Source organism: Coregonus clupeaformis, chromosome 6, assembly GCF_020615455.1.
Source record: "Coregonus clupeaformis isolate EN_2021a chromosome 6, ASM2061545v1, whole genome shotgun sequence".
NCBI lineage: Eukaryota > Metazoa > Chordata > Actinopteri > Salmoniformes > Salmonidae > Coregonus > Coregonus clupeaformis.
Genome location: NC_059197.1, coordinates 49,013,863 through 49,035,449, shown reverse-complemented (window position 1 = coordinate 49,035,449; position 21,587 = coordinate 49,013,863). Strand labels below are relative to the sequence as shown.

Below are 21,587 nucleotides of genomic sequence, written 5' to 3'. Positions count from 1 at the left end.
GTGTTTCTCCTCCATCAGGTACTATATAACCTGGTGTTTCTCCTCCATCAGGTACTATATAACCTGCTGTTTCTCTCCATCAGGTACTATATAACCTGGTGTTTCTCCTCCATCAGGTACTATATAACCTGCTGTTTCTCTCCATCAGGTACTATATAACCTGCTGTTTCTCCTCCATCAGGTACTATATAACCTGGTGTTTCTCCTCCATCAGGTACTATATAACCTGGTGTTTCTCCTCCATCAGGTACTATATAACCTGGTGTTTCTCCTCCATCAGGTACTATATAACCTGGTGTTTCTCCTCCATCAGGTACTATATAACCTGGTGTTTCTCCTCCATCAGGTACTATATAACCTGGTGTTTCTCTCCATCAGGTACTATATAACCTGCTGTTTCTCCTCCATCAGGTACTATATAACCTGGTGTTTCTCCTCCATCAGGTACTATATAACCTGCTGTTTCTCTCCATCAGGTACTATATAACCTGGTGTTTCTCCTCCATCAGGTACTATATAACCTGGTGTTTCTCCTCCATCAGGTACTATATAACCTGGTGTTTCTCCTCCATCAGGTACTATATAACCTGCTGTTTCTCTCCATCAGGTACTATATAACCTGGTGTTTCTCCTCCATCAGGTACTATATAACCTGGTGTTTCTCTCCATCAGGTACTATATAACCTGCTGTTTCTCCTCCATCAGGTACTATATAACCTGGTGTTTCTCCTCCATCAGGTACTATATAACCTGCTGTTTCTCTCCATCAGGTACTATATAACCTGGTGTTTCTCCTCCATCAGGTACTATATAACCTGGTGTTTCTCCTCCATCAGGTACTATATAACCTGGTGTTTCTCCTCCATCAGGTACTATATAACCTGCTGTTTCTCTCCATCAGGTACTATATAACCTGGTGTTTCTCCTCCATCAGGTACTATATAACCTGGTGTTTCTCCTCCATCAGGTACTATATAACCTGGTGTTTCTCCTCCATCAGGTACTATATAACCTGGTGTTTCTCTCCATCAGGTACTATATAACCTGCTGTTTCTCCTCCATCAGGTACTATATAACCTGGTGTTTCTCCTCCATCAGGTACTATATAACCTGCTGTTTCTCTCCATCAGGTACTATATAACCTGGTGTTTCTCCTCCATCAGGTACTATATAACCTGGTGTTTCTCCTCCATCAGGTACTATATAACCTGGTGTTTCTCTCCATCAGGTACTATATAACCTGGTGTTTCTCTCCATCAGGTACTATATAACCTGGTGTTTCTCCTCCATCAGGTACTATATAACCTGCTGTTTCTCCTCCATCAGGTACTATATAACCTGGTGTTTCTCTCCATCAGGTACTATATAACCTGCTGTTTCTCTCCATCAGGTACTATATAACCTGGTGTTTCTCTCCATCAGGTACTATATAACCTGGTGTTTCTCTCCATCAGGTACTATATAACCTGGTGTTTCTCCTCCATCAGGTACTATATAACCTGGTGTTTCTCCTCCATCAGGTACTATATAACCTGGTGTTTCTCTCCATCAGGTACTATATAACCTGCTGTTTCTCCTCCATCAGGTACTATATAACCTGGTGTTTCTCCTCCATCAGGTACTATATAACCTGCTGTTTCTCCTCCATCAGGTACTATATAACCTGGTGTTTCTCTCCATCAGGTACTATATAACCTGGTGTTTCTCCTCCATCAGGTACTATATAACCTGGTGTTTCTTTCCATCAGGTACTATATAACCTGGTGTTTCTCCTCCATCAGGTACTATATAACCTGGTGTTTCTCTCCATCAGGTACTATATAACCTGGTGTTTCTCTCCATCAGGTACTATATAACCTGGTGTTTCTCCTCCATCAGGTACTATATAACCTGGTGTTTCTCCTCCATCAGGTACTATATAACCTGGTGTTTCTCCTCCATCAGGTACTATATAACCTGCTGTTTCTCTCCATCAGGTACTATATAACCTGCTGTTTCTCTCCATCAGGTACTATATAACCTGGTGTTTCTCCTCCATCAGGTACTATATAACCTGGTGTTTCTCTCCATCAGGTACTATATAACCTGGTGTTTCTCCTCCATCAGGTACTATATAACCTGGTGTTTCTCTCCATCAGGTACTATATAACCTGCTGTTTCTCCTCCATCAGGTACTATATAACCTGCTGTTTCTCCTCCATCAGGTACTATATAACCTGGTGTTTCTCCTCCATCAGGTAATATATAACCTGCTGTTTCTCTCCATCAGGTACTATATAACCTGCTGTTTCTCCTCCATCAGGTACTATATAACCTGGTGTTTCTCCTCCATCAGGTACTATATAACCTGGTGTTTCTCCTCCATCAGGTACTATATAACCTGGTGTTTCTCTCCATCAGGTACTATATAACCTGCTGTTCCTCCATCAGGTACTATATAACCTGCTGTTCCTCCATCAGGTACTATATAACCTGCTGTTTCTCCTCCATCAGGTACTATATAACCTGGTGTTTCTCTCCATTAGGTACTATATAACCTGGTGTTTCTCCTCCATCAGGTACTATATAACCTGGTGTTTCTCTCCATCAGGTACTATATAACCTGGTGTTTCTCCTCCATCAGGTACTATATAACCTGGTGTTTCTCTCCATCAGGTACTATATAACCTGCTGTTCCTCCATCAGGTACTATATAACCTGCTGTTCCTCCATCAGGTACTATATAACCTGGTGTTTCTCCTCCATCAGGTACTATATAACCTGGCGTTTCTCCTCCATCAGGTACTATATAACCTGCTGTTTCTCCTCCATCAGGTACTATATAACCTGCTGTTCCTCCATCAGGTACTATATAACCTGCTGTTCCTCCATCAGGTACTATATAACCTGGCGTTTCTCCTCCATCAGGTACTATATAACCTGGCGTTTCTCCTCCATCAGGTACTATATAACCTGGTGTTTCTCTCCATCAGGTACTATATAACCTACTGTTTCTCCTCCATCAGGTACTATATAACCTGCTGTTTCTCCTCCATCAGGTACTATATAACCTGGTGTTTCTCTCCATCAGGTACCATATAACCTGCTGTTTCTCCTCCATCAGGTACTATATAACCTGCTGTTTCTCCTCCATCAGGTACTATATAACCTGGTGTTTCTCCTCCATCAGGTACTATATAACCTGGTGTTTCTCTCCATCAGGTACTATATAACCTGGTGTTTCTCCTCCATCAGGTACTATATAACCTGGTGTTTCTCCTCCATCAGGTACTATATAACCTGCTGTTTCTCCTCCATCAGGTACTATATAACCTGGTGTTTCTCCTCCATCAGGTACTATATAACCTGGTGTTTCTCTCCATTAGGTACTATATAACCTGGTGTTTCTCCTCCATCAGGTACTATATAACCTGGTGTTTCTCTCCATCAGGTACTATATAACCTGGTGTTTCTCCTCCATCAGGTACTATATAACCTGGTGTTTCTCTCCATCAGGTACTATATAACCTGGTGTTTCTCTCCATCAGGTACTATATAACCTGGTGTTTCTCTCCATCAGGTACCATATAACCTGCTGTTTCTCCTCCATCAGGTACTATATAACCTGGTGTTTCTCTCCATCAGGTACTATATAACCTGGTGTTTCTCTCCATCAGGTACTATATAACCTGCTGTTTCTCTCCATCAGGTACCATATAACCTGCTGTTTCTCCTCCATCAGGTACTATATAACCTGGTGTTTCTCTCCATCAGGTACTATATAACCTGGTGTTTCTCTCCATCAGGTACTATATAACCTGCTGTTTCTCCTCCATCAGGTACTATATAACCTGCTGTTTCTCCTCCATCAGGTACTATATAACCTGCTGTTTCTCCTCCATCAGGTACTATATAACCTGCTGTTTCTCCTCCATCAGGTACTATCCCAGTGGAGATGCGTTTGCCTCAGGTTCCGATGACGCTACAGTGAGTGATCACATCCATATCATTTACTGCTTGATCACAGTTGATGTCGCCCTTTTCAATGTCAAAATATTTTACCCTGTTTGCTAAAAAAAAATGGAGTTATTAATGCATGTGTTTGTTTCAGTGTCGTCTGTATGACCTGAGGGCAGACAGAGAAGTGGCCATTTATTCCAAAGAGAGCATCATATTTGGTGCCTCCAGTGTTGACTTCTCGCTCAGTGGTAAGACACTGTATTAATTAACTCCAACTAGTACATGTGCTCTTCTGTTTACCCAGTCTACACTTTAGTGATCCATGTCACTAACTAGTCTACACTTTAGTGATCTATGTCACTAACCAGTCTACACTTTAGTGATCCATGTCACTAACCAGTCTACACTTTAGTGATCCATGTCACTAACCAGTCTGCACTTTAGTGATCCATGTCACTAACCAGTCTACACTTTAGTGATCCATGTCACTAACCAGTTTACACTTTAGTGATCCATGTCACTAACCAGTCTACACTTTAGTGATCCATGTCACTAACCAGTCTACAATTTAGTGATCCATGTCACTAACCAGTCTACACTTTAGTGATCCATGTCACTAACCAGTCTACACTTTAGTGATCCATGTCACTAACCAGTCTACACTTTAGTGATCCATGTCACTAACCAGTCTACACTTTAGTGATCCATGTCACTAACCAGTCTACACTTTAGTGATCTATGTCACTAACCAGTCTACACTTTAGTGATCCATGTCACTAACCAGTCTACACTTTAGTGATACATGTCACTAAGCAGTCTACACTTTAGTGATCCATGTCACTAACCAGTCTACACTTTAGTGATCCATGTCACTAACTAAACCCATCATTATTTGTACTAAATCACACTACTACCATTTGCTGTTGAATATGAACAGCTTATTCTCACATGAACCTTATTATCAGAGATGATGTGTTGCGTTTATATTGTTGAAAGACGACATGTATTTTCTTCTTCAGGCCGGCTACTCTTCGGTGGCTACAACGACTACACCATCAACGTGTGGGATGTCTTGAAGGGGACGAGGGTGTCCATCCTGTTTGGACATGAGAACCGTGTCAGCACTCTGCGTGTGTCTCCTGACGGAACGGCCTTCTGCTCAGGGTCATGGGACCACACTCTCAGGGTGAGGGAAGGGGGTTATCACCTGGGTTACATTCCCAAAGGACAAATTATTAGTATTGCCTACTACTATCTGTCTATATCGATCCTATCTATCCTGTCCTATCTATCTAATCGATTATATCGATCCTATCCTATCTAATCTATTGATCCTATCTAATCTATTGATCATATCTAATCTATTGATCCTATCTAATCTATTGATCATATCTAATCTATTGATCCTATCTAATCTATTGATCCTATCTAATCTATTGATTCTATCTAATCTATCCTTCCTATTGATCCTATCTAATCTATTGATCCTATCTAATCTATCCTTCCTATTGATCCTATCTAATCTACTGATCCTATCTAATCTATTCATCCTATCTAATATATTGATCCTATTGATCCTATCTAATCTATTGATCCTATCTATTGATCCTATCTAATCTATTGATCCTATCTAATCTATTGATCCTATTGATCCTATCTAATCTATTGATCCTATTGATCCTATCTAATCTATTGATCATATTGATCCTATCTAATCTATTGATCCTATCTAATCTATTGATCCTATCTAATCTATTGATCCTATTGATCCTATCTAATCTATTGATCCTATCTAATCTATTGATCCTATTGATCCTATCTAATCTATCCTTCCTATTGATCCTATCTAATCTATTGATCCTATCTAATCTATTGATCCTATTGATCCTATCTAATCTATTGATCCTATTGATCCTATCTAATCTATTGATCCTATTGATCCTATCTAATCTATTGATCCATCAGGGCTTTAACTAATTCCCAGCCTTTCCATTTTATTTGTCTAAAGAACAGCATCATAATCTATATCCATAATCTATATCCATTAGCTATATCCATAATCTATATCTATAATCTATATCTATAATCGATATCCATAATCTATATCCATAATCTATATCCATAATCTATATCCATAATCTATATCCATAATCTATATCCATAATCTATATCCATAATCTATATCCATAATCTATATCCATAATCTGTATCATGTCTATTTCTATCGTGAAGTAAGTTTATGTTTCTATATAGAGCTGTGGAAAAAATTAAGAGACCAGCGCAAATTTTTCTTAAATCTCTACACTTTAGTGATCCATCTCTACATGTATGACAGCCATTCCATTCCAGTGTCTGTTGAATTCCAACACAGGCACACCTCATTCTACTGAATTAGGTACTGATTAGGTGATCACATGAACCAAATCTTATTTAACAAGTATAAAAAACACTGCAGTGGTCATCACTATCCTATTGCAATAGGACCAGCTGGATGGCAAAAACAGTGCTAATAGTACCTCAAAAGTAATATTAATCCAAAAATAACTATTGACCATGCCAAAAGAGTTGAAAAGGAAAGTTTTGAGTGAGGAAAAGAAGGGTTCAATTCTGGCTTTACTGGCAGAGGGATACAGTGAGCGTCAGGTTAATTCCATCCTTAAAATTTCAAAGACGGCGGTTCATAAGAACAAGGTCAAGCAGCAGACATTGGGGACAACAAAGCTACAGACCGGCAGAGGGCGAAAACGACTCTCTACTGACCAGGATGACCGCCAACTCATTCGAATGTCACTCAACAACCGTAGGATGACATCAAGTGACCTACAAAAAGAATGGCAAACGGCAGCTGGGGTGAAGTGCACGGCGAGGACGGTTCGAAACAGGCTCCTAGGGGCAGGGCTGAAGTCGTGCAAAGCTAGAAAAAAGCCCTTCATCAATGAGAAGCAAAGAAGAGCCAGGCTGAGGTTTGCAAAATACCATTGGACCGTAGAGGACTGGAGTAAGGTCATCTTCTCTGATGAGTCCAATTTTCAGCTTTGCCCAACACCTGGTCGTCTAATGGTTAGACGGAGACCTGGAGAGGCCTACAAGCCACAGTGTCTCGCACCCACTGTAAAATTTGGAGGAGGATCGTGATGATCTGGGGATGCTTCAGCAAGGCTGGAATCGGGCAGATTTGTCTTTGGGAAGGACGCATGAATCAAGCCACGTACAGTGGGGGGAAAAAAGTATTTAGTCAGCCACCAATTGTGCAAGTTCTTCCACTTAAAAAGATGAGAGAGGCCTGTAATTTTCATCATAGGTACACGTCAACTATGACAGACAAATTGAGGGAAAAAAATCCAGAAAATCACATTGTAGGATTTTTAATGAATTTATTTGCAAATTATGGTGGAAAATAAGTATTTGGTCACCTACAAACAAGCAAGATTTCTGGCTCTCACAGACCTGTAACTTCTTCTTTAAGAGGCTCCTCTGTCCTCCACTCGTTACCTGTATTAATGGCACCTGTTTGAACTTGTTATCAGTATAAAAGACACCTGTCCACAACCTCAAACAGTCACACTCCAAACTCCACTATGACCAAGACCAAAGAGCTGTCAAAGGACACCAGAAACAAAATTGTAGACCTGCACCAGGCTGGGAAGACTGAATCTGCAATAGGTAAGCAGCTTGGTTTGAAGAAATCAACTGTGGGAGCAATTATTAGGAAATGGAAGACATACAAGACCACTGATAATCTCCCTTGATCTGGGGCTCCACGCAAGATCTCACCCCGTGGGGTCAAAATGATCACAAGAACGGTGAGCAAAAATCCCAGAACCACACGGGGGGACCTAGTGAATGACCTGCAGAGAGCTGGGACCAAAGTAACAAAGCCTACCATCAGTAACACACTACGCCGCCAGGGACTCAAATCCTGCAGTGCCAGACGTGTCCCCCTGCTTAAGCCAGCACATGTCCAGGCCCGTCTGAAGTTTGCTAGAGTGCATTTGGATGATCCAGAAGAGGATTGGGAGAATGTCATATGGTCAGATGAAACCAAAATAGAACTTTTTGGTAAAAACTTAACTCGTCGTGTTTGGAGGACAAAGAATGCTGAGTTGCATCCAAAGAACACCATACCTACTGTGAAGCATGGGGGTGGAAACATCATGCTTTGGGGCTGTTTTTCTGCAAAGGGACCAGGACGACTGATCCGTGTAAAGGAAAGAATGAATGGGGCCATGTATCGTGAGATTTTGAGTGAAAACCTCCTTCCATCAGCAAGGGCATTGAAGATGAAACGTGGCTGGGTCTTTCAGCATGACAATGATCCCAAACACACCGCCCGGGCAACGAAGGAGTGGCTTCGTAAGAAGCATTTCAAGGTCCTGGAGTGGCCTAGCCAGTCTCCAGATCTCAACCCCATAGAAAATCTTTGGAGGGAGTTGAAAGTCCATGTTGCCCAGCGACAGCCCCAAAACATCACTGCTCTAGAGGAGATCTGCGTGGAGGAATGGGCCAAAATACCAGCAACAGTGTGTGAAAACCTTGTGAAGACTTACAGAAAACGTTTGACCTGTGTCATTGCCAACAAAGGGTATATAACAAAGTATTGAGAAACTTTTGTTATTGACCAAATACTTATTTTCCACCATAATTTGCAAATAAATTCATTAAAAATCCTACAATGTGATTTTCTGGATTTTTTTTTCTCATTTTGTCTGTCATAATTGATGTGTACCTATGATGAAAATTACCTAATCTTTTTAAGTGGGAGAACTTGCACAATTGGTGGCTGACTAAATACTTTTTTCCCCCACTGTACAAGGTTGTCCTGGAAGAAAACTTGCTTCCATTTGCTCTGACATTGTTCCCCAACTCTGAGGATTGGTTTTTCCAGCAGGACAATGCGCCATGCCACACAGCCAGGTCAATCAAGGTGTGGATGGAGGACCAGCAGATCAAGACCCTGTCATGGCCAGCCCAATCTCCAGACCTGAACCACATTGAAAACTTCTGGAATGTGATCAAGAGGAAGATGGATGGTCATAAGCCATCAAACAAAGCCGAGCTGCTTGATTTTTTGCGCCAGGAGTGGCATAAAGTCACCCAACATCAATGTGAAAGACTGGTGGAGAGCATGCCAAGACGCATGAAAGCTGTGATTGAAAATCAGGGTTATTCCACCAAATATTGATTTCTGAACTCTTCCTAAGTTAAAACATTACTATTGTGTTGTTTAAAAATGAACATGAAGTTATTTTTTTTGCATTATTCGAGGTCTGACAACACAGCATCTTTTTTGTTATTTTGACCAGTTGTCATTTTCTGAAAATAAATGCTCTAAATGACAATATTTTTATTTGGAATTTGGGAGAAATGTTGTCAGTAGTTTATCAAAACAATTTAAAAAAAATAATAATACCCAAACACATACCTATAAATAGTAAATTCAGAGAAACTGATAATTTTGCAGTGGTCTCTTAATTTTTTCCGCAGCTGTATATATATATTTTTTCAGATCTGGGCTTAATCTATCCTATCCATCCATCCTAACCTTATCCATCCTATCTACCATATCCTTATCTATCATATCATATCCATCCTAACCTTATCTATCCTATCTACCATATCTATCCATCCATCCTATCCTTATCTATCCTATCCATCCATCCTAACCTTATCCATCCTATCTACCATATCCTTATCTATCCTATCTACCATATCTACCATAACCTTATCTATCCTATCTACCATATCTATCCATCCATCCTATCCTTATCTATCATATCATATCCATCCTAACCTTATCCATCCTATCTACCATATCTATCCATCCATCCTATCCTTATCTATCATATCATATCCATCCTAACCTTATCCATCCTATCTACCATATCTATCCATCCATCCTATCCTTATCTATCATATCATATCCATCCTAACCTTATCCATCCTATCTACCATATCTATCCATCCATCCTATCCTTATCTATCATATCCATCCCTAACCTTATCCATCCTATCTACCATATCTATCCATCCATCCTATCCTTATCTATCATATCATATCCATCCTAACCTTATCCATCCTATCTACCATATCTATCCATCCATCCTATCCTTATCTATCATATCTACCATATCTATCCATCCTTATCTACCATATCTACCATATCTATCCATCCATCCTATCCTTATCTATCATATCATATCCATCCTAACCTTATCCATCCTATCTACCATATCTATCCATCCATCCTATCCTTATCTATCATATCATATCCATCCTAACCTTATCCATCCTATCTACCATATCTATCCATCCATCCTATCCTTATCTATCATATCATATCCATCCTAACCTTATCTATCCTATCTACCATATCTATCCATCTATCTTATCATTGTATTATTCTATCCATCAGGGCTTTCACTGGTGCCCTTCCTCTCATTTTATTTTTCTATAGAACAGCATCATGTCTATTTTTATTGTGAAGTAAGTTTGTTTCTCTCTATTTTTTTATTAATTTTTTTCAGATCTGGGCTTAAGGAAAACGACACAGAAGAGGAAAACTGACCAACTGAATTCAGTGGTAGATAGATCGAGACAGTGGTAACTAAGAGACAGACATGTTTCACTCTGCTTGAGTACAATCATAGACATCATAGGTTCAGATTCAGTTGAACACATACAGTAGGCCAGTGGTAAAGGGCAGGCATTGTAAATATTCAGTCTTACTGTAGTGTGTATCAGGGTACGTTTGGACCGTGGTCTTTGACAAGTTAACAGTCATCGTCAAACCGCAAAGACACACTTTTATTACAAGCTTTAATAACGTTTAACATTAAGTATTTTAGATCACACAAGGTCAATATATCTTAAGGAAATTCATATCACACACAAAATAATGATATAGCTACTCTAGCCTAAAGTGGACTGGTCTAAAGTGGACTGGTCTAAAGTGGACTAGTCTAAAGTGGACTAGTCTAAAGTGGACTAGTCTAAAGTAGATGGTCTAAAGTGGACTAGTCTAAAGTAGATGGTTTAAAGTGGACTAGTCTAAAGTAGATGGTCTAAAGTGGACTAGTCTAAAGTAGATGGTCTAAAGTGGACTAGTCTAAAGTGGACTAGTCTAAAGTGGACTAGTCTAAAGTGGACTAGTCTAAAGTAGATGGTCTAAAGTGGACTAGTCTAAAGTAGATGGTTTAAAGTGGACTAGTCTAAAGTGGACTAGTCTAAAGTAGATGGTCTAAAGTGGACTAGTCTAAAGTAGATGGTCTAAAGTGGACTAGTCTAAAGTAGATGGTCTAAAGTGGACTAGTCTAAAGTAGAAGGTAGATGGTCTAAAGTGGACTAGTCTAAAGTAGATGGTCTAAAGTGGACTAGTCTAAAGTAGATGGTCTAAAGTGGACTAGTCTAAAGTAGATGGTCTAAAGTGGACTAGTCTAAAGTAGATGGTCTAAAGTGGACTAGTCTAAAGTGGACTAGTCTAGAGTAGATGGTCTAAAGTGGACTAGTCTAAAGTAGATGGTTTAAAGTGGACTAGTCTAAAGTAGATGGTCTAAAGTGGACTAGTCTAAAGTAGATGGTCTAAAGTGGACTAGTCTAAAGTGGACTAGTCTAGAGTAGATGGTCTAAAGTGGACTAGTCTAGAGTAGATGGTCTAAAGTGGACTAGTCTAGAGTAGATGGTCTAAAGTGGACTAGTCTAAAGTAGATGGTCTAAAGTGGACTAGTCTAAAGTAGATGGTCTAAAGTGAACTAGTCTAAAGTGGACTAGTCTAGAGTAGATGGTCTAAAGTGGACTAGTCTAGAGTAGATGGTCTAAAGTGGACTAGTCTAGAGTAGATGGTCTAAAGTGGACTAGTCTAAAGTAGATGGTCTAAAGTGGACTAGTCTAAAGTAGATGGTCTAAAGTGGACTAGTCTAAAGTAGATGGTCTAAAGTGGACTAGTCTAAAGTGGACTAGTCTAGAGTAGATGGTCTAAAGTGGACTAGTCTAAAGTAGATGGTTTAAAGTGGACTAGTCTAAAGTGGACTAGTCTAAAGTAGATGGTCTAAAGTGGACTAGTCTAAAGTAGATGGTCTAAAGTGGACTAGTCTAAAGTAGATGGTCTAAAGTGGACTAGTCTAAAGTAGATGGTCTAAAGTGGACTAGTCTAAAGTAGATGGTCTAAAGTGGACTAGTCTAAAGTGGACTAGTCTAAAGTAGATGGTCTAAAGTGGACTAGTCTAAAGTAGATGGTCTAAAGTGGACTAGTCTAAAGTGGACTAGTCTAAAGTAGATGGTCTAAAGTGGACTAGTCTAAAGTAGATGGTCTAAAGTGGACTAGTCTAAAGTAGATGGTCTAAAGTGGACTAGTCTAAAGTAGATGGTTTAAAGTGGACTAGTCTAAAGTGGACTAGTCTAAAGTAGATGGTCTAAAGTGGACTAGTCTAAAGTAGATGGTCTAAAGTGGACTAGTCTAAAGTGGACTAGTCTAAAGTAGATGGTCTAAAGTGGACTAGTCTAAAGTAGATGGTCTAAAGTGGACTAGTCTAAAGTGGACTAGTCTAAAGTAGATGGTCTAAAGTGGACTAGTCTAAAGTAGATGGTCTAAAGTGGACTAGTCTAAAGTGGACTAGTCTAAAGTGGACTAGTCTAAAGTAGATGGTCTAAAGTGGACTAGTCTAGAGTAGATGGTCTAAAGTGGACTAGTCTAAAGTAGATGGTCTAAAGTGGACTAGTCTACAGTAGATGGTCTAAAGTGGACTAGTCTAAAGTGGACTAGTCTAAAGTAGATGGTCTAAAGTGGACTAGTCTAAAGTAGATGGTCTAAAGTGGACTAGTCTAAAGTGGACTAGTCTAAAGTAGATGGTCTAAAGTGGACTAGTCTAAAGTGGACTAGTCTAAAGTAGATGGTATAAAGTGGACTAGTCTAAAGTAGATGGTCTAAAGTGGACTAGTCTAAAGTAGATGGTCTAAAGTGGACTAGTCTAAAGTAGATGGTCTAAAGTGGACTAGTCTAAAGTGGACTAGTCTAAAGTAGATGGTCTAAAGTGGACTAGTCTAAAGTAGATGGTTTAAAGTTGACTAGTCTAAAGTAGATGGTCTAAAGTGGACTAGTCTAAAGTGGACTAGTCTAAAGTGGACTAGTCTAAAGTGGACTAGTCTAAAGTGGACTAGTCTAAAGTAGATGGTCTAAAGTCGACTAGTCTAAAGTAGATGGTCTAAAGTGGACTAGTCTAAAGTAGATGGTCTAAAGTGGACTAGTCTAAAGTAGATGGTCTAAAGTGGACTAGTCTAAAGTGGACTAGTCTAAAGTGGACTAGTCTAAGGTGGACTAGTCTAAAGTGGACTAGTCTAAAGTAGACTAGTCTAAAGTGGATGGTCTAAAGTGGACTAGTCTAAAGTAGATGGTCTAAAGTGGACTAGTCTAAAGTGGACTAGTCTAAAGTGGACTAGTCTAAAGTAGATGGTCTAAAGTGGACTAGTCTAAAGTAGATGGTCTAAAGTGGACTAGTCTAAAGTAGATGGTCTAAAGTGGACTAGTCTAAAGTAGATGGTCTAAAGTGGACTAGTCTAAAGTAGATGGTCTAAAGTGGACTAGTCTAAAGTAGATGGTCTAAAGTGGACTAGTCTAAAGTAGATGGTCTAAAGTGGACTAGTCTAAAGTAGATGGTCTAAAGTGGACTAGTCTAAAGTGGACTAGTCTAAAGTAGATGGTCTAAAGTGGACTAGTCTAAAGTGGACTAGTCTAAAGTAGATGGTCTAAAGTGGACTAGTCTAAAGTAGATGGTGATGAATAACAATGTTTGAAATTAATCTAGTGGTGAATATACAGAGAGCAAAACAGTTAGAGGGAGAATGTCTTCAATAACCTAATGTATAAGACATAGTATGTTTAGATTTGAGATATGATGAAAAACAGTTCATACATTTGGGAACAAGCCTCAAGACCAATCATCTTGGTTGGTGCCACATTTTCCATTCTAATACTTAACCCTTTAAGTTTCTTTCCATCTGTGGATTTCACATACTGCTTGAGCTGTTCAGATGACAGACACTAGATAATACCTAGCTAACATGAATATACAACCTTTTGTGAACACCTACATATTTAAATTCTTAGACTTATGTATTCCTGTTCATGCAATTGTTCTAATTTGATAATTTATTGTAATTATTATATTGTAGTTTAGTGTATATACAAGTTACATGATACCAGAAACTATTCACCTACACCACACCAAAGGAATAAAATGAATTTGGACAATTTGTTTTGTTTCTTTCTGTTGTTGTTGTTGTTGCCCTATTTGGAATTTCTGTGATTTGAAGTAAATTAAAAAATTAAATGCATAAATATGTTTTGCCTATACAGTATATCAATATGACAATGATGTCCGTGATGATTGGATTTATTTTGTAATATATTTGCATATTTACCAGAGGTGGGATCAAGTCACAAGGTCTGAGTCCCAAGTAGAACGGGTCAAGTCCAAGTTGTACATTCTAAGAGCAAGTCGAGTCGAGTCACAAGTTTTTTTTTTTTAAAGTCAAGTCTTAAGTAAAAAATAATCTATACATGCAATGACTTGTTCAACTACAAATCGAGACCTTGGGACTATAAGGTTTTATCTGACTTATTTTTTTTGTCAAAAATGAGTTAGTCACATATAATAGATCTTTAGATGGTTCTTCATATGTCTAAAAAGTTAATTTTAAGTGAAAAAAAAATAAAAAACTAGAAAGTTCTATCAGCATTAACCCATTAGAACTTGGCGCTATAAGGTTCTATCTGCAATCCAATCACAAGCCTGAACAAATACAGACGGACCAATCAGAACACATGTCTTTGCCATCTCCGTCTATGTATGGTCTAGGCCAGGGTTTCCCAAACTCGGTGCTGGGGCCCCCCCTGGGTGCAAGTTTTGGTTTTTGCCCTAGCACTACACAGTTGGTTACTTGGATCAGCTGTGTAGTGCTAGGGGGAAAAAAAACAAAATGTGCACCCAGGTGGGGCCCCAGGACCGAGTTTGGGAAACCCAGGTCTAGGCTAGTCTAGCCAGCAATAACGTAAGGCAAGCAACAACAACAAAAACGTAGCCTAAATAATGTTGTCACATCGTTGTTCAGTGATGACAGTAATTCGTCTGATGATCATAATACATTTAATGTATTTGATGTGTTCTGACTATATATTGGTAAAATAGTGTTATTCTGTCGTGTATGTATTCAAATAGCTACAGTCTTCTTTAAAAGTGTCAGATATAAACTTATGGCTAGATTGACATTTGTGTTTTAGGTGAATTTAAGATGAGGACCTTAAATGGGTTATGAAAGAAGAATTCACTACAGAACAGTTCTGAGATCTGGGATGTGAAAACGTTGATGCTCAATATCTCAGAACCATTCTTTGTGCCGATTGAACCTTATAGTCACACTGTCACGAAATATTTGTCTATTTATTGAGGCTACCAGACAACCCTTTTCATTATTTTGTCTACAACACATTAATAATTAATTGTAACAATAAAGTCCAAATGCAAGCTAAATAAGTACATTCCTTGTGACGTCCCAACTCTGACGTTACCCCACTGAAGTTGAAATGTAAAATGGTTAAGGTAAGGGTTACGGTTAAGAGTTTAGGGACGTCCCAAGTATCCCCTTCCGGACGTTCCTCTAATGCCGCGTTCAGAACAACTGGGAACTCGGAAATCTCCAACTTGCGACTTCAATGCGTTCATAACAACTGGGAACTCGGAAAGAAACTAGCTCCGACTGGGAAAATTCGATTTGATGGTCATTCAACTCGGAATTCCAACTCGGGCCTCTTTCTAGAGCTCCGCCTTTCCAACATGAAAATCACTTACGTCATGATTTGACCTCGTATTTTTCCGAGTTCCCAGTTATTTTCAATGCTGAATAAATCCAAACCCTCGCGGTATTTCAATGGTAAATATCGTCCGTAGGTGTATACAATCTAGTTGACCCTGATCAAGCAAGCGATTCTTGAGCAACCATAGCTAGCTAGTTAATAACAATAATTATCCCACCTTCTATCCATTTCCTCTACAACATGTCTAAACTACAGCTGCTTAATGTGTTTCTCAACGAAAAATTAACCGCAGTTCCTTTGGAATTATCCGTGGTTATTAAAAAAACGATAGCAGAGTACCAGGAAGAAATCTCACGTTTGAAACGGGCGAATGCACTTTTACGAAGACTGCTGGATTTGGTTTTCAAACCGGAGGTAAAGGTGCATAGATTAGCAGGTTTGTGACTAGTCTCGCTAAATTACATACATTTTGCATTGCCTAATTTGAATGCGAAAGGCTTTGTTACACGCATCGCCATATAGGCCTATTGCGAAAATACTTTGGAGACAGTAATTTAAAAGGTGCTACACAGGAATGTTTGATTTTTGCATTGTAATTTCAGAAAATAACCAGGTTTACATCCAAACTTTTAATGCGAGTAAAGTACATGTCAGATAAAAAAATATGTTCGGTGAACTTTGTAAACGTCTATAAAGCAAAATACGCTAGACAAAGTGGGATTTTTTTTTGTGTGGGTAAAATGAATTATGCGACAAATGTCGGTGGAAAAGATGTTATGCTTGGAGTCAGTCACGCGACGACGTGTGGTTCTCCCACTATGACTGGTCGGGAAAGCATGCAGTTTATTAGGCTACAGATGAAATACATTATGATTACTGCATTGTTGGGTTTAGAACTTGCAAAAAAAGGCATTTCACTGTACTTGTGCATGTGACATTAACTTGAAATTTGGGTGGTGAAAGTGCAAGGTGGTGAGCTTGACGCTCCTTTCCAATAAATCGAGGTGTGACTTTCCAATATTCTGGTGACATGATCATCAATGCTTGGCTGCCATTTGACAAATTAAAAATAAACTTGCTCTTTTGTCAGTAATCTCATGTAGGCTATATGTGTACTCTAGCCAACAGGCTATCTGCCCACACTGTATCTGCGAGCTGTTGCCTAGACCACAGGTGCCAATACCAAAGTGGGCACACTAGCTATTTAAGTCAACATTTTTTTTGTGAGAAAACCATCAGTAGAGTTAAATGTGATGGAAACCCATTTAACTTGTATTTTTTTATTCGGTACATGGGAAATTAACCGCAAAAGGGTATTTTTTGATGTGTACTACGTCATTACGCACAGCCATTTATCAGCAACCAGAGTATATGAGCGGAGTTGAGCGGTCAAAAATCATGCTCATCACTCATGGAGCAGTGCTTGCTGCTCAGGCGCTCCACATCCTTTCCAAACGACTCCGCTAAAAACTGCTCCGTGCTCACAGGAAAAAAAAACTGCCTCTCCAAATTCGCTCCATTCATTAAAATCACAATTTAACCAACACCCATCTATTTTTGTGACTACCTGGACCTACCATTTTGGTTTTGAAGTATTGAAATGTATGATTTGAATGAAAAGTATTTTAATAAACATGAAAAGGTGAATGTAAGAAGCTCTCATCATTTCAAATAGGCTACATGTCATATTAAACAGCATATAAACACTAAATAGGTCAGGAGTCAGACAAGGAGCCTAAGAAGGAACGAAAATGAATTATTTAGGCTATATTATTTCAATTATTTCAAGGCTATAGCCTGCAAAGAAATACATTGTGAAGCATTTGCGAGTGCGACACACTAGACTGGTAGGGACATAAAGCTCTCAGCATTTAAACAACATTTCGTTGTATTTAATCATTATAGTCTATAAATTACACATATAGGCTGTGACTTACTTAGAATTAAATACAAATTAAACGAAAAATGCCTTATTTGGCTTAGAAACACGAGTTTGGCCTGTCTGTGGCTTCAGGTTCATGTGATGATGCCTGGAGAACATATCCTCTCCGCGCTTGCAGAGATTTTATATATATATACACTACCGTTCAAAAGTTTGGGATCACTTAGAAATGTCATTGTTTTCGAAAGAAAAGCAATTTTTTTGGTCCATTTTAAAATAACAAATTGATCAGAAATACAGTGTAGACATTGTTAATTTTGTAAATGGCTATTGTAGCTGGAAACGGCTGATTTAAAAAAAATAAAAATGGAATATCTACATGGGCGTACAGAGGCCCATTATCAGCAACCATCAGTCCTGTGTTCCAGTGGCACGTTGTGTTTGCTAATCCAAGTTTATCATTTTAAAAGGCTGATTGATCATTAGAAAACCCTTTTGCTATTATATTAGCACAGCTGAAAACTGTTGTGCTGATTTAAAGAAGCAATACAACTGGCCTTCTTGAGACTAGTTGAGTATCTGGAGCATCAGCAATTGTGGGTTCGATTACAGGCTCAAAATGGCCAGAAACAAATAACTTTCTTCTGAAACTCATCAGTCTATTCTTGTTCTGAGAAATGAAGGCTATTCCATGCGAGAAATTGCCAAGAAACTGAAGATCTCGTGCAACGCTGTGTACTACTCCCTTCACAGAACAGCGCAAACTGTCTCTAACCAGAATAGAAAGAGGAGTGGGAGGCACTGGTGCACAACTGAGCAAAAGGACAAATACATTAGAGTGTCTAGTTTGAGAAACAGACGCCTCACAGGTCCTCAACTGGCAGCTTCATTAAATAGTACCCGCAAAACACCAGTCTCAACGTCAACAGTGAAGAGGCGACTCTGGGATGCTGACCTTCTAGGCAGAGTTGCAAAGAAAAAACCGTATCTCAGACTGGCCAATAAAAATAATAGATTAAGATGGGCAGTTTGAGATATACAGTGGGGAGAACAAGTATTTGATACACTGCCGATTTTGCAGGTTTTCCTACTTACAAAGCATGTAGAGGTCTGTAATTTTTATCATAGGTACACTTCAACTGTGAGAGACGGAATCTAAAACAAAAATCCAGAAAATCACATTTGTATGATTTTTAAGTAATTAATTTGCATTTTATTACATTACATAAGTATTTGATCACCTACCAACCAGTAAGAATTCCGGCTCTCACAGACCTGTTAGTTTTTCTTTAAGAAGCCCTCCTGTTCTCCACTCATTACCTGTATTAACTGCACCTGTTTGAACTCGTTACCTGTATAAAAGACACCTGTCCACACACTCAATCAAACAGACTCCAACCTCTCCACAATGGCCAAGACCAGAGAGCTGTGTTAGGACATCTCACTATAGTCAAATTGGGCAAGCTCTGCTCCGCTCACATACTCTGTCTGCAACAAGTCAATTTGATGGAAATATCTGTGGTGGGAAAATGCGCATATTGTTTTTATACGGATTTGAGAATATTCACATGAAAATCTGTCACCTATTGAATGGAAACCTAGCTTTTGTTGATATGATAATATATCTGGCGCTAATAGTGGAATGATAGTGTTTCACAGTATTACTTACCTGCAAGTGGTGTGGTTGGCTGTGGGACCTCTGTGATATTCGCCTATTGATTTCTCCCGCCGGAGTGGCATCTGTTGTCAAACTGGGAAAGCTGTTCTGAATTTGTCTAGTGGAAATAGCTCATTTCCTGGTTGCTAAAATTCTACACTGTTCGCTCAGTTTCAGTTTATGTGAGAAAACAACTGAATAGTGTAGAATCATTGTACCATCTAAATCGCTGTGAAATATATTTTCAATAACTGCAAATATCGTTTTAACAGCTGTTTGAAGCTGGTGGGCCAAAACCGAAAGTAACTTTAGTTTTGTTCCACTAGCTTCAAAACCGCTATTAAAAACTAAATATATTTTTGTAGCGATTTAGATGGTACAATGATTCCCTACACTATCCAGTGCTTGTTTTCTCACCATAAACTGAAATTGAGCGAACATTGTAGAATTTTAGTATCCAGGAAATGACAGAGCGATATCCACTAGATAACACAGCCACAAAGTCAGAACAGCAGATATATTATGGACATTTTATAAAATTACAATGTAAAAATTCAAACAAAAAATCCTATGTGTAGCACTTTTTTTTTTTTTTTAGCTCATATGAAGGGTTTTCTAGAAGGGATACAGCTTTTGTCAAAATTTACTTTTCGTAGCTGGGTAGGAGAATTTACGCAGTAGGTTAGGAGAATTAACGTAGCAGGTTAGGTTTAGCTAAAATGCTACATTTTCAACTTTTGATATCAATTCTGACAAAAGCTATACAATCTAGAAATGACCCATATATGGTAGCTAAGCAATGTGTATCCATGGTAATTTATCTAGCTAGTAGCTACAGACTGAACATCCACTAGTGGTCACTATTTACCCGTTTTTTTAACAAATCACCGCCTTATTTAGTATTTAGTTAAGTAGTAGTCCTATTTCTGGTCTCTTGTCAATTTCAGCCTTTCTCCTTCCCTCCAGACCTCCAGCAGCTGACTGTAACTGAAGAGAGGGTTAACCATGAGCAGGAACGGAGCCCCCGTCTGGGCCCTGGGCCGGCGGAGTCTGAAGAGAGGGTTAACCCTGAGCAGCAGGAATGGAGCCCCCGTCTGGGCCCTGGGCCGGCGGAGTCTGATGCCGAAGAGTTTATATGGGACTCTTTCAACATCACGTCTGAATCTGATGGCGAGAACCAAACAGAATCTGATGGAGAGGGCTACATTGAGTCTGAATCAACCAGTGACTATCAGCCCCCCTCTGAAGTCAATCCGGGGAGTGACGACGATGAAATTGATAAAGGAAAAGCAGATGGAGTGGGGAATAGAATAAGGCCTCTCGAATCAAAGAGAGGAAGAGGACGGCCAAGGAAACATGCCAGTGAGTTGCCTGAGCTGATATGTGAAGTCTGCGGAAAATGCTTGGCGACAGCACATGGTTTGAGAAGGCATCGGCAACTCCGGCACAGTGAAGAGAGGCCGTACACGTGCGACACATGTGGACAATCTTTCGCCATGAACTTCTACCTGAGGAAGCACATGAAGATTCACATGGGGGAGAGGCAGCAGTGCTGCACCGACTGTGGCAAACGTTTCTTTCACAAAGAAAGCCTAAAGATGCATATGCTTCATATTCATACAGGGCTGGTTTTTACATGTGATGTTTGTGGGAAAAGTTTGTCGTCAAAAGCAAGTCTGAAACTGCATATGAGGACTCACACTGGGGAGAAACCATTTCAGTGCAAAGAATGTGACAGATGCTTCAGCATTAAGGATAGCCTGACAAAGCATATGAGGACTCACACAAAGGAGAAACCACATCGCTGCAACGAATGTGACAGATGCTTCAGTGTGAAAGGAAACCTGACAGTGCATATGAGGACTCACACTGGGGAGGGAGTTCAATGTCATTTGTGTGGAACTCACTTGAAGTTAGCATCAAGTCTGAAAAGACATCTGCGAACTCACAGAAGGAATATTCACAGTTGCTGAGAACATGTAAGAATGCCTTTTTATGCAGGGGTTAAATTGGGCCGGGTACCGCCTGGTCCGAGACCCGGCACCTACGATCCAAATGAGAGCCAGGCGGAGCTGAGCCCCGATACCTTTTGGTTATGTAAATTCTGCCTACAATATCCACACACAAAGAAGTGTCATCCACATTGAATCTTCCTCAGCCAACAACACAATTATTAAGTAACCAACAGGAAAAATTAGAAAGCCCCATAGTAGAATAGTTCACCTATTCAGTTGGTCAGCTTGTCACATTCTATGCTGTCTTTGCTTACACCACATCAAAGTAATAAAATGAATTGACTATC

At 39.5% G+C, this 21,587-nt stretch overlaps 2 protein-coding genes across 4 annotated transcripts in view; both read left to right on the top strand.

Annotated features, from left to right (window-relative positions):
- The window catches only part of LOC121568060 (guanine nucleotide-binding protein subunit beta-5-like), a 26,670-nt gene extending 12,485 nt beyond the window's left edge, over positions 1–14,185 (top strand). The window contains exons 8-12 of one of the 3 annotated variants that reach the window (XM_045220861.1): positions 3,918–3,966; positions 4,091–4,187; positions 4,959–5,125; positions 10,465–10,904; positions 11,263–14,185. In XM_045220861.1, coding sequence (XP_045076796.1) covers positions 3,918–3,966; positions 4,091–4,187; positions 4,959–5,125; positions 10,465–10,476 — 325 coding nt within the window. In that variant the 3' untranslated portion in view covers positions 10,477–10,904; positions 11,263–14,185. The other 2 variants (XM_045220859.1, XM_045220860.1) reach the window with 2 other exon arrangements.
- Positions 13,792–21,587, top strand: LOC123485790 (gastrula zinc finger protein XlCGF17.1-like). Its single transcript, XM_045216918.1, has 3 exons — positions 13,792–13,805; positions 16,078–16,160; positions 20,252–21,587. Exons 1-3 carry the CDS (start codon positions 13,792–13,794, stop codon positions 21,256–21,258), a joined length of 1,104 nt encoding a protein of 367 aa, XP_045072853.1. The 3' UTR covers positions 21,259–21,587.